General features: G+C 60.2%; 1 protein-coding gene across 1 annotated transcript; it reads left to right on the plus strand.

The window, feature by feature from the left end:
* The first annotated feature begins 438 nt into the window (after positions 1–438).
* Positions 439–12466, plus strand: PIWIL2 (piwi like RNA-mediated gene silencing 2). Its single transcript, XM_038160156.1, has 21 exons — positions 439–646; positions 724–838; positions 1190–1333; positions 1409–1519; positions 1756–1873; positions 1960–2081; positions 2179–2259; positions 2449–2562; positions 2672–2860; positions 3198–3282; positions 3391–3477; positions 3560–3700; positions 3778–3891; positions 4997–5185; positions 6106–6207; positions 6285–6404; positions 7610–7698; positions 7912–8017; positions 8935–9188; positions 9870–9977; positions 12310–12466. Exons 1-21 carry the CDS (start codon positions 439–441, stop codon positions 12464–12466), a joined length of 2754 nt encoding a protein of 917 aa, XP_038016084.1.
* The last annotated feature ends 566 nt before the right edge of the window (positions 12467–13032 follow it).

Consider the following 13032-nt stretch of genomic DNA (forward strand, 5'->3'; position numbering starts at 1 on the left):
CAATCCCCTTTTGCCCCCAATCCCATATTATCCCCCGAATCCCATATTATCCCCCCAATCCCATTTTGCCCCCCAATCCCATATTATCCCCCCAATCCCATATTATCCCCCAGTCCCATTTTGCCCCCCCAATCCCATATTATCCCCCGGTCCCATTTTGCCCCCCAATCCCATATTATCCCCCCACCCCACCCCTCTCTCCCCATCTCGCCTTCCTTTCCTCCCGTCATGCCCACGCCCTATTTTGCATAACCACGCCCCCTTCCCACCCCCGCCCTTTCCTCGCGCGCCGCCCTCAGCCCGGGCGCGCCGCCGCGTGGGCGTGTCCTGGGCGCCGCCCAATCAGCGCCGCGTCCGCGCGTGGGCGGGGCCGCGCGTGCGCTCGGGGCGGCGGCGGCGGCGTGGCCGCGGCTCCGGGCGCGCCTCGACGGGGCGGCCATGGACGCGCCGCGGCCCTTCCGCCCGCCCAGGCCCGGGCCCGGGCCCGCCGCCGCCGTGCCCGTGGCGCGGGGGCTCCGCGGCCTCGCCGCCTTCTCCCCTCGCGTGCGCTCGCCCGGCCCCGCCCAGCCCCGAGCCGCGTCCTCGCCGTTGCCCGCGCTGTTCCGCGGGCTGGGCCTGGATGAGCGGCCTCTGGAGAGGCCCCTCGGTAGGTGCCGCTGGGGAGGGGGTGCGGGGGCCCGGGCGAGCCCCGCTCCGCCGCTCACGGTGGCCCCGCTCCCGCAGGCCGGGGCGGCGCTGGCGATGCGAAGGCTGCGGCTCCGCCCGGGCCCGTGCGGCTGCAGAAGGAGGAGGAGAAGGACAAGGGGGCAGCGCTGGCGGCGCTCCCCACGCGTGGGCAGTGAGTCCCCCACACCCCTGAACCCCCCAACCCTCAGTGCCCACCCTCCTCTGGGTCCTCCTGTCGCCCTCCATCTTTCCTGTCCCTCCCGTCCCCTTCTCTGTGCTGCCCCCGTTCCTTCTCCCCCTCCATCTCCTCTGTCTCCCCATGTCCGCCCTATTCCCTTATTCCCTCCGTCTTCCCCATCTCCCGTGTCCCTGCGATCCCTTTATCCCAAGGCTCGGCTGTTTCGGGCCCCCAGGCTGCTGTGGGGCAGGAGGGGTAGGGGCATCGCTGGGGGTTGGCAGCCAGGCCACCCCAGCGTGTCCCCGGCGTGTGCCAGGGCTCAGCGCAGCCCCCCCGGGTTCGCAGGATCCTGTGGAAAGGCAGAGGGGACGCGCTGCCCCCCCAGCCCGGACGAGCCATCGCCGCCGTGCCTGCGCCGTGCCCGCCCGGCCCCCAGCCCTGCCCTTCGCCCGTGCCCAGCCCGGAGACCCCCCCAGCTGCTGCCAGGCCGTAAGTGGCGTCCCCAGCGCCGCGTTCTGGGGTGCAGGTGCTGCCGGGTCGCTGCTGACCCCCTGTCCCTCGCAGGGCCCCGGGGACGAAGGCGGTGGCCAAGGGAGGCACCGTCCCCATGGGGCTGAACTTTGTCAAGATCCACTGCCAGAACGAAGCTGTCTACCAGTACCACGTGACCTTCAGGTGATAATGGGGGGCCGGGGTCCCCCACAGCCCCTCGAGGGTCTCCCACAGCCCCTCGGGGTTGGGGCGTCCCCAGGCAGAGCCCTCTGTGTCCCTCCCGCTGTCGGGCTGCCGTGAGGTGGAGCGGCCCTGGCACAACAAAGAGCTCTGGGTTTTCGCCTTCAGGGGGGATTTTGGGGGGGCTGAGGGAGGTCGGGGGGGGCAGAGGAGGGAAAAAAGGCCCTGTGTGTGCCCAGCCCTGAGGTGGAGTGCAAGGCTGCCCGCTTTGCCATGCTGAAGGAGCAGCGCGCCGTCACCGGGGACGTGATGGCCTTCGACGGCTCCATCCTCTTCCTGCCCATCCAGATCCCCAAGGTAAGGGGTAGGGGGGTCTGCCCCAGTTTGGGGGTATGGGGGTGCCCCCGTTTTGGGTGGGAGAACCCCCTCTGGCCCTGCCAAAGGTCAGCCTGAAGGCTCAGAGGAACAGCGACGGGGAGGAGATCTTCGTCAACATCCAGATGACCAAAATCCTGGAGCCCAGCTCGGATCTCTGCATCCCCTTTTACAACGTGGTGTTCCGCAGGTGAGGGACCGGAGAGACCCCCCCGAGCTCCAGGGAGGAGGGCCCTTTCCTGCTCCTTCCTGCCAGTCCTCATCCAGCCCTGCTTTTCCTTCCTTAGGGTGATGAGGATCCTGAACATGAGCCTGGTTGGGAGACATTTCTTTGAGCCTGCCCAGGCCACCACCCTGCAGAAATACAGGTGGGTGCTGGCACCTTCCTTCCCACGGGATCGTCCCCGTTTCCCTGGAAACCGGGACATGTTCCCAGGTCAGCCTGACTTTGGAGCGGCTGTTCCGAGAAAGTTGGGAGCTGGGAAATGAATGCCTGAGTTTTGGGGGGTTCCTTGGCCGCTCTGGGCTAACCCAGGCCTCTTTCCCTCTGGGCACAGCCTCCACATCTGGCCGGGATACGCCGTCAGCATCCGGAGGAAGGACGGGGGGCTCTTCCTCATGGTGGACGCCATCCACAAGATCATCCGCAGCGAGTCCGTGCTCGGCGTGATGTGAGCGCAGCAGCAGAGCCCCGGGCTCTGGGGCCGGGGGTGCTGCGGGAGGGGCTTTGTTTTCGGGGTAGCAGGGGGGGAGCATCCCGTGCCTCTCCTCTTCTCCCAGGCAGACCATCCACTCGCAGAGCCAGAGGACGTTCCAGGACGAGTGCACCAAGCAGCTGGTGGGGAGCGTGGTCATGACACGCTACAACAACCGCACCTACCGCGTGGACGACATCGACTGGGACAAGACCCCCAAGGACACCTTCACCCTGGCCAGCGGGCAGGAGATCACCTTCGTGGAGTACTACAGGTGAGGAGCAGCCGCTGGATCGTCCCCTGGGAACGGGTGGGGCGCTGAGCCGAGGTGGGCGAGTGGGAGCGGGGAGGTTCAGCTGCAGGGTGACCTCGGCCATCCTGGTTTTTGGGCAGTGATGAGTGACCGGGATGACCCCTGACCACCACGGGTGTCCAGCCCATCCTGGTCCACCAGTCCTGCTGTCCTGACCCTTGGTCATCAAACCGCGGGTCACTCCGGCCATCTCAGCCACCTCCATCAGTCCTTGGTCACGGGGGTTTGGGGCTGGGTGCTCTGCAAGATCCGTTCCAAAGCGAAATTCCAGGGTTGTGTGATGATGCTGTTTTTCCAGCAAGACCCACGGGATCACCATCAGGGAACTGGACCAGCCCCTGCTCGTCCACAAGCCCAAGGAGAAGCAGACACCAGAGGGGAGGGTGAGCCGGGCACAGAGATCCACGGGCTGCTCTGGCCTCCTCTAGGCCCTGGGGAGAGCAGGAATTCCCAGCCCCTGGAATGCTGATGGTTCCCGTCCTTCCCTGCAGCGCCAGCTGAAGATGGTGCTGCTCGTGCCAGAGCTCACCTTCCTCACCGGCCTCTCCGACCTCCGCAAGAACAGTCGGATGCTGAAGGTCAGAGCCTCTCACGCCCTGCTCCCAGCCTGGCCCGGGGTTTGGGGGAGCCCTCCCTCACCGCCGGCTGTTCCTGGTGCAGGAGGTGATGTGGGAGATGATCCAGAGCCCCCAGCAGCACTACCAGCGCCTCACCGGCCTCCTGCGCCGCATCCGCGACACCCCGGACGCCTCGCGGGAGCTGGAGCGCTGGGGGCTGGTCCTGGACACGGACATCTACAGGGTAAGGGCTGCGGGGCTCCCGGCTCCCCCTGCCAGCCGGGCAGCGGGGGCAGCTCTGGAGATTGCCGCTCTGCCCAGACCCAGGGTCACATCCTGCCCGTGGAGCGCATCAACCTCCGGCACCGCTCCTTCCTTCCCGCCGAGGAGCTGGGCTGGCACCGCGAGGTGACCAAGGAGGTGCCCATCGCCGTGGTGAGCAGCAGCCTGCCCTGCTGGGGACAGCTGGGCTGGGTTTTCCTGAGCGCTGGCACTCTGGCCGAGCCCCTTCCAGCACAAACCCTTCCCTTGTTTGTGTTGGAGTTGCGCTCCAGCCCGTTTTTCCCAAGGAGTCGGAGGTACGTGGTTGTGGTGGCTGCTTTCCCACCTCGTCCCAGGGTGGAGGGAGCCTTTCACATGCAGGAATTGGCTGGAATTCAGTCCAAATTTCTCTTGGGCCACTTTCCCTCTCCCAAATTCCCCTCTGTGCTCCAGGTTCCTCTTGGGCCACTTTCCCTCTCCCAAATTCCCCTCTGTGCTCCAGGTTCCTCTTGGGCCACTTTCCCTCTCCCAAATTCCCCTCTGTGCTCCAGGTTCCTCTTGGGCCAAATTCCCTCTCCCAAATTCCCCTCTGTGCTCCAGGTTCCTCTTGGGCCGAATTCCCTCTCCCAAATTCCCTCTCCCAAGCTCCCTGCTGTGCTCCAGGTTCCTCTTGGGCCAAATTCCCTCTCCTAAATTCCCTCTCCCAAGCTCCCCGCTGTGCTCCAGGTTCCTCTAGGCCCAGTATTCCTCTCCCAAATTCCCCTCTGTGCTCCAGGTTGCTCTTGGGCCGAATCCCCTCTCCCAAATTCCCTCTCCCAAATTCCCCTCTGTGCTCCAGGTTCCTCTTGGGCCGAATTCCCTCTCCCAAATCCCCTCTCCCAAGCTCCCCTCTGTGCTCCAGGTTTCTTTTGGGCCAAATCCCCTCTCCCAAGCTCCCTGCTGTGCTCCAGGTTTCTCTTGGGCCAAATTCCCTCTCCCAAATTCCCCTCTCCCAAATTCCCCTCTCCCAAATTCCCCTCTGTGTTCCAGGTTCCTCTTGGGCCGAATTCCCTCTCCCAAATCCCCTCTCCCAAGCTCCCTGCTGTGCTCCAGGTTCCTCTAGGCCCACTTTCCCTCTCCCAAATTCCCCTCTGTGCTCCAGGTTCCTCTAGGCCCAGTTTCCCTCTCCCAGATTCCCCTCTGTGCTCGGTGGGTTTCTCCTCTCCCCGACAGGAGCGTGCAGCGTGGATTGCATTGCAGAACCACCCCCAAACCAGGCCTGTGCTGGCTTTTCTCCCAGATCTCCGTCAATTCCTGGCTCCTGATCTATCCCAAGCGGCTGCAGCACCTGGCCAAGGACCTGCTGGCAGCCATGAGGAGCAGCTGTGGGGCCATGGGGATGCAGGTGGGACAGCCCACGGTGCAGGAGCTGCGGGATGACCGCATCGAGACCTACGTCAGGGCTATCCAGGGCTCCTTGGGCAGCCAGGTGAGGAGCGGGGACATCCCTGGGGATCTGGATCTTTGGGAGGTAGGATGGAGCCTGGACCGTCCAGAGCTCCTTGGGCAGCCAGGTGAGGAGCAGGGACATCCCTGGGGATCTTTGGGGGATGGGAGCCCAGACCATCCAGAGCTCCTTGGGCAGCCAGGTGAGGAGCGGGGACACCCTTGGGGGATCTTTGGGAGGTGGGATGGAGCCCAGACCATCCAGAGCTCCTTGGGAAGCCAGGTGAGGAGCAGGGACATCCCTGGGGATCTTTGGGAGGGTGGGATGGAGCCCAGACCATGCAGAGCTCCTTGGGCAGCCAGGTGAGGAGCAGGGACATCCCTGGGGATCTGGATCTTTGGGAGGTGGGATGGATCCCAGACCATCCAGAGCTCCTTGGGCAGCCAGGTGAGGAGCAGGGACACCCTTGGGGGATCTTTGGGAAGCACTGGAGGGGCTCAGCCTGCAGAAGAAGAGGCTCAGGGGGACTTTATTTTTTCCCCAAAAACCCATGACAGGAGCGTGAAGTCGGGTGGGGTTGGGAACAAAGGGCAGGACGAGAGGGAACAGCCCCAGGCTGTGCCAGGGGAGGCTCAGGCTGGACATCAGCTGGAATTTTTTCATGGAAGGGGTGGTTAAACACAGGAAAGGGGTTAAATTCCCCTTCATGGAAGGGGTGTTAAACACAGGAAAGGGGTTAAATTCCCCTTCATGGAAGGGGTGTTAAACACAGGAAAGGGGTTAAATTCCCCTTCATGGAAGGGGTGTTAAGCACAGGAATGGCTGCCTGGGGAGGCGGTGGAGTCCCCCTCCCTGGAGGTGTGGATGTGGCACTTGGGGACGTGGGTTACTGGTGGCCTTGGGTTTGGGTCAGTGATCCAGGAGGGCTTTTCCGACCTGAACAATTCCGCGATTGCCCTCAGGACAAGGTGCAGCTGCTCCTGTGCATCATCCCTGGCGGCCGGGACGACGTCTACGGGGCCATCAAGAAGCTTTGCTGTGTGCAGAGCCCGGTGCCCTCCCAGGTGGGCCGGGCCCCCCATCCCGGGGAATCCCTGGCTGTCTCCAGCCTCACCTCTCCCTGAGTTTTCCCTCTCCACAGGTCATCAATGCCCAGTCCCTCATGGGCCATCCTGGCAAGATCAGGAGCGTGGTGCAGAAAGTTCTGCTGCAGATCAACTGCAAGCTGGGCGGGCAGCTCTGGGGGGTTGATATCCCACTGGTAAGGCAGGAACACCCTGGGATGAGCCTGGAAGCTCTGGGGGGGTTGGATTGTTGTTGGATTATTTGGATTATTGTTGGATTATTGTGGGCACGGGCTGGATGAACCTGCTGGAGAATCAGGGTTGGCTTCTCTTGGGTGCTCATGAGTCCCTTGGAGCTGGAGGGATCCAAGCTTGGAGGTGCCTGATTTATCCCTAAATCCCACCTGGCTGGTTTTCCCTCTTCTAGAAGCAGCTGAGGGTTGTTGGCATGGCCGTTATCCCTAAATCCCACCTGCCTTTTGTTGGCATGGACATTGCCCCTGAATCCCACCTGCCCCTCTACTCTCCATGATCCCTAAATCCCACCTGCCTTGCCCCTTTTCCAGACGGAGCTGAGTGTTGTGAGCATGGACATTCTCCCTAAATCCCACCTCCTTTCCCCTTGCCATAAACAGCTCAGAGTTTTGGGCAGGGCCATTATCCCTGAATGCCACCGGCCTTTCCCCACTCCATTGTCCCTAAATCCCACCTCTGTTCCCCCTTCCAGAAGCAGCTGATGGTCGTGGGCATGGCCATTATCCCTAATTCCCATCGTTTCCCCCTCCAGAAGCAGCTGAGGGTTGTGGGCATGGCCATTATCCCTGAATCCCACCTGCCTTTCCCTGCTTCACTGTCCCTAAATCATATCTTTTTCCCCCTCCAGAAGCAGTTCACAGTCGTGGGCATGGCCATTTTCCCTAAATCCCATCTTTTCCCCCCTCCAGAAGCAGCTGAGGGTTGTGAGCATGGCCATTTTCCCTAAATCCCACCTGCCTTTCCCTGCTTCATTGTCCCTAAATCCCATCTTTTCCCCCCTCCAGAAGCAGTTCACAGTTATGGGCATGGCCATTGTCCCTAATTCCCATGGTTTCCCCCTCCAGAAGCAGCTGAGGGTTGTGGGCATGGCCGTTGTCCCTAATTCCCATGGTTTCCCCCTCCAGAAGCAGCTGATGGTCGTGGCCACGGACATTTTCCCTAATTCCCATCGTTTCCCCCCCTCCAGAAGCAGCTGATGGTCGTGGGCATGGCCGTTGTCCCTAATTCCCATGGTTTCCCCCTCCAGAAGCAGTTGAGGGTCGTGGCCATGGCCATTTTCCCTAATTCCCATGGTTTCCCCCTCCAGAAGCAGCTGATGGTCGTGGGCATGGACATTTTCCCTAATTCCCATGGTTTCCCCCTCCAGAAGCAGCTGATGGTCGTGGGCATGGACATCCACCACAGCAAGAGCCAGGGCATGCGCTCCGTCATCGGCTTCGTGGCCAGCATGAACCAGTACGTGGCTCCCTGGGAAAGGGGGAAGTTTTCCTGCTCTGCGCCGGCACTTTTGGGGTGTCCCAGCCCAAAACCCCTTTCCCTGGCCGGGAAGGGGTGAGGCTGCTGCGCTCAGCCAGGGAAGGGGCTGGAATTGGGGTTGCACGAGAGCTCGGTGCACTTTGCCCGGTGCTGGGGGCTCCTCCGGGCTGCTCAATCCCCTTCCATCCCCAGCATCCTCACCAAGTGGTACTCCAGGGTGGTTTTCCAGATGCCCCACCAGGAGATCGCCGACAGCCTCCGCCTCTGCCTCTCCCAGGCCCTCAAGCGCTTCTACGAGGTGAGGCCGCCCAAACCCACCCTGCTGGGGCTCCACATTCCCCCCAAAACCTCCCGAACGCCCGGCCTGGGTGCGTGCAGGGGAGCAAACCTCCCTGGCAGCCTTTGGACTGGATGTGGAGCCGGGACAGCTCATCCTTATCTGGGGCCGTGCTCGGGATCGGTTTGCTCAGAGGGAAGTGCCACGTTACAGCTCCCCGAGGGCTGTCCCTTGTCCCCAGCGTGAGAAAAGCAGCCTGTGACAGGGCAGGGGCCAGGAAAATCCCTGCTCTTGGGATTTTCCCAGAGGAGCCTCATCCCTAGAGGTGTCCAAGGCCTCCTTGGAGCAACCTGGGATGGTGGAAGGGCACCCCGTGGCAGGGGTGGGGTGGGATGGGCTTTAAGGCCCCTTCCAGCCCAAACCATTCCAGGATTCTTGGATTTTGTATCCCCATCCCTCTGTGGATGCTGCAGGAACAGCCCCGGGCACTGGGAATTTGCTGGGCAGGAGGGCCTGGAGGGACAGGACCCAGGGAACGGCTCCCCCCAGGCAGAGGGCAGGGATGGGTGGGAGATGGGGAAGGGATTCCTGCCTGGGATGGAATTCCCAGAGCAGCTGCGGCTGCCCCTGGATCCCTGGCAGTGCCCACGGCCAGGCTGGAGCCCCCTGGGACAGGGGAAGGTGTCCTGCCCGTGGCAGGGGGCGGAATGAGATGATTTTAAGGCTCCCTCTCCCCCACATCAGTCGGGAATGCTGTGATGAATTCAAACCCAGCCTGAGCTGCGTTTCTGTGGGTGTTAATCTCTGTGGGTTAAATTCCCAGCTCCGTCCCAACACCCAGCCTTCTCCTGGCCAGGGAACCTTGCCTCGCCTCCCTCAGCTAGCCCCGTGCCTGCAGGGAGGTAAAAAGGAGCCGATTTTGCCCATTTTCCCCCCAGCTGAACCACTCCCTGCCCATGAAGATCGTGGTGTACCGCGACGGGGTGTCCGACCCCCAGCTGGACACGGTGCTCAAGTACGAGGTGCCCCAGCTCCAGAAGAGCTTCCACACCTTCCAGAACTACCAGCCCAGCCTCGTGGTCGTGGTGGTGCAGAAGCAGCTGAGCACAAACTTCTACTGCGTGACGGGAGAGGAGTTTGTGTCCCCTCCCCTGGGCACCGTCATCGACCACGGCGTCACCAGCTCGGGCCGGTGAGAGGCACAGCTGGGGCTGGGGGAGCTGGCTCGGGGTAAAAAACACCCTGGGGAGGGATAAAAAACAACCCCGGGGGAAAAAGTGAACCTGGGTGTAAAAAAAAAAGGAGATGAAGATGCCCCAGGGTGGAAAAAAATCCACCCTCGGTGTGAAAAAATGGCTGTAAAAGCACCCCAAGGTGCAAAAAAATGGCTGTAAAAATAGCCCAGGGTGCAAAAAGAACCTCAGAGTGCAAAACAATTCCCAGGGTGGCAAAGAAATCGTAAAAATAGCCCAGGGTGTTGGAAAAATCCAGCCCAAGGTGTAAAAAACGGTGTGTGAAAGCCCCCCCAGTTTGCAAGAAAATGGTTGGAAAAAAACCATAAGGTATTTTATCATTTTTTGTTTTTACAAAATAAGGCACTCTGGGGTATAAAAACATCTTGAGTGCAAAAAAATTGTTATAAATGGGGTTTTTTTTGTTTGTTTGTTTGTTTTTTTTGCACCCCAGTGTACAAAAAAAATACCCAAGTGAAAGAAAATGGTGGCAAAAACTCCCCAGGGTGCAAAAAAATCCCTTGTGGTTCAAAGCCACCATTCTGAGGTGTAAAAAGCAGCTCAGTCGGGGCACCCTGAGGTGCAGAAATGCTGATTTTGGGTGGAATAAGAGGAGAATTGGGGTTGTTTTGCCCTTGCAGGCAGGATTTCTTCCTGCTGGCCCATCACTCCCGGCAGGGCTGCAGCGTCCCCACGCGCTACATCTGCATGTGGAACACGGCCAACCTCAGCTCCGAGCACCTCCAGAGGTAAGGGGCACCCCAAAATCCTCCCTGGGCAGTGGGGGAGACCCTCAGAATCATCCGGGAGAAAGGGCAGGAATCCTGGAGTTCCTGAGATCCTGCAGCACCCCAAATTCCTCTCCGGGGAGTGGGGGAGACCCTCAAAATCCTCCAGGGGAAATGCAGGAATCCCTGAGATCCTGCAGCACCCCAAAATCCTCTCCGGAGAGTGGGGGAGACCCTCAAAATCATCCTGGGGAAATGCAGGAATCCCTGAGATCCTGCAGCACCCCAAAATCCTCTCCGGAGAGTGGGGGAGACCCTCAAAATCATCCTGGGGAAATGCAGGAATCCCGGAGTTCCTGAGATCCTGCAGCACCCCAAAATCCTGCAGAGGGAAGGGGAGGGACCCTCAAAAGATCCAGGAGAAAGGGCAGGAGTCCCAGAGACCCCCAGTATCCTGCAGCCCCCAAAATCATCCAGGGGAAAGGGCAGGAGTCGTGGAGTTCCTGAGATCCTGCAGCACCCCAAAATCCTGCAGAGGGAAGGGGAGAGACCCTCAAAATCCTCCAGGGGAAATGCGGGAATCCTGGAGTTCCTGAGATTCTGCAGCCCCCCAAAATCCTCTCTGGGCAATGGGGGAGACCCTTAAAAGCATCCGGGAGAAAGGGCAGGAGTCCCAGAGTTCCTGAGATCCTGCAGCACCCCAAAATCCTGCAGAGGGAAGGGGAGGGACCCTCAAAATATCCAGGAGAAAGGGCAGGAGTCCCAGAGCCCCCCAGTATCCTGCAGCCCCCAAAATCCTCCAGGGGAAAGGGCAGGAGTCGTGGAGTTACTGAGATCCTGCAGCCCCCCAAAATATTCCAGAGGGAAGGGGAAGGACCCTCAAAATCATCCAGGGGGAGATGCAGGAGTCAGGGAGTTCTTGAGATCCTGCAGCGCCCCAAAATCCTCTCCGGAGAGTGGGGGAGACCCTTAAAATCATCCTGGGGAAAGGGCAGGAGTCCCAGAGTTCCTGAGATCCTGCAGCCCCCCAAAATCCTGCAGAGGGAAGGGGAGGGACCCTCAAAATATCCAGGAGAAAGGGCAGGAGTCCCAGAGCCCCCCAGTATCCTGCAGCCCCCAAAATCATCCAGGGGAAAGGGCAGGAGTCGTGGAGTTACTGAGATCCTGCAGCCCCCCAAAGTATTCCAGAGGGAAGGGGAGAGACCCTCAAAATATCCAGGGGAAAGGGCAGGAGTTCTACAGCCCCCCAAAATCCCACAGTCCCCCAAAATCATCCAGGGAAAAGTGCAGGAGTCCCAGAGTTCCTGAGATCCTGCAGCCCCCCAAAATCCTGCAGAGGGAAGGGAGGGATTTCTGCAGCTGCCCGAGATTCCAGAGCCCCCCAATTCCCTGGGCAGGGTTCTTGCAGCCCCCCCAAATCCTCCCTTGGGAGTGGGAGAGACCCTGCAAATCCCATTTCTCCCCATCCCAAGGACAGGGACAGCTGGGAGCGGGTTCCAGGAGGGATCTGAACCTGAATCCATCTGCATTCCCAGGAATCCCAAATCCCATTTCTCCCAAGGACAGGGACAGCTGGGAGCGGGTTCCAGGAGGGATCCATCCCCTTTTCCAAGAATCCCAAATCCCATTTCTCCCTGTTCCAGGAGGGATCTGAGCCTGAATCCATCCCCTTTTCCAGGAATCCCAAATCCCATTTCTCCCCATGTCCCAAGGACAGCTGGGAGCAGGTTCCAGGATGGATCTGGACCTGGCTCCATCCATTTTCCCAGGAATCCCAAATCCCCTTTCTCCCTGTTCCAGGAGGGATCTGGACCTGGCTCCATCCCCTTTTCCAGGAATCCCAAATCCCATTTCTCCCTGTTCCAGGATGGATCTGAGCCTGAATCCATCCCTTTTCCCAGGAATCCCAAATCCCATTTCTCCCTGTTCCAGGAGGGATCTGAACTTGGAATCCCAAATCCCCTTTCTCCCTGTTCCAGGAGGGATCTGCGCCTGGCTCCATCCCCTTTTCCAGGAATCCCAAATCCTGTTTCTCCCTCTTCCAAGAGGGATCTGAGCCTGGCTCCATCCATTTTCCCAGGAATCCCAAATCCCCTTTCTCCCTGTTCCAGGAGGGATCTGGACCTGGCTCCATCCCCTTTTCCAGGAATCCCAAATCCCATTTCTCCCTGTTCCAGGAGGGATCTGAACTTGGAATCCCAAATCCCCTTTCTCCCTCTTCCAAGAGGGATCTGAGCCTGGCTCCATCCCCTTTTCCAGGAATCCCAAATCCCATTTCTCCCTGTTCCGGGAGGGATCTGCGCCTGGCTCCATTCCCAGGAATCCCAAATCCCAATTCCCCCCCTGTCCCCAGGTTGACCTTCAAGCTGTGTCACCTGTACTGGAACTGGCCGGGCACGGTCCGTGTCCCTGCCCCCTGCAAGTACGCCCACAAGCTGGCATTCCTGGTGGGCCAGGTCCTGCACCACGAGCCCAGCGCCCACCTCTGCGAGCAGCTCTTCTTCCTTTAACCTGCCAGGACCCAGATTGCGCCGGGAAAGCCGGGATTGCGCCGGGAATTCTGCTGCCCGCCCGCTGCTGTTGGCCCCGCTGCCGAGGGGGATCTTCCCCCGTTCCGGTGTTGGTTTTAATTTATTCTTCCTCTGTTGCTTCAGGGGGTGCTGGGCTGGCAGCAGCAGCGGCCCTGTGGGGTTTCCATTTGGGAATTCTCCCCGTGGGGATGAACCCAAAGGAATACCCTGCTGCTTCCCAGCCCTCCCAGTAAAGGGCCTTGAGCTGATGAGCCCCAGAAGTGCTGCTGCTCCCCCAGCTCACCCCTGTGCAGGTGCAGGGTGTAAACCCAAAGATTTCGGGGTTTTTCCTCCCCGGGTTTCTTGCATTTCCATGCAGGTTTAAAGTGTTTTTGTTTATTTTTCCTGGGCTTTTCCGAGCTGCTGTTGAACAAAGCAGCTCCAGTTTGGCCGGTTCTCCCGTCCTTGAGGAGCCACTGGTTTTCCAAGGAGAATTCCGGGGATTCGGGTCGTTACCCCAGGGAAAGGTTGCAGTTTTCACCTATTTTAGGTGCTTTTCTTGCCTT

Source organism: Motacilla alba, chromosome 22, assembly GCF_015832195.1.
Source record: "Motacilla alba alba isolate MOTALB_02 chromosome 22, Motacilla_alba_V1.0_pri, whole genome shotgun sequence".
Classification (NCBI taxonomy): Eukaryota; Metazoa; Chordata; class Aves; order Passeriformes; family Motacillidae; genus Motacilla; species Motacilla alba.

Coding starts and splice junctions, on each gene's coding strand:
- PIWIL2 (XM_038160156.1), top strand. CDS start 439: ATGGACGCGCCGCGGCCCTTCCGCCCGCCCAGGCCCGGGCCCGGGCCC. Junction 1,334..1,408: donor CCCCCAGCTGCTGCCAGGCC/GTAAGTGGCGTC, acceptor TGTCCCTCGCAG/GGCCCCGGGGACGAAGGCGG. Junction 6,405..7,609: donor GGGGGGTTGATATCCCACTG/GTAAGGCAGGAA, acceptor TTCCCCCTCCAG/AAGCAGCTGATGGTCGTGGG.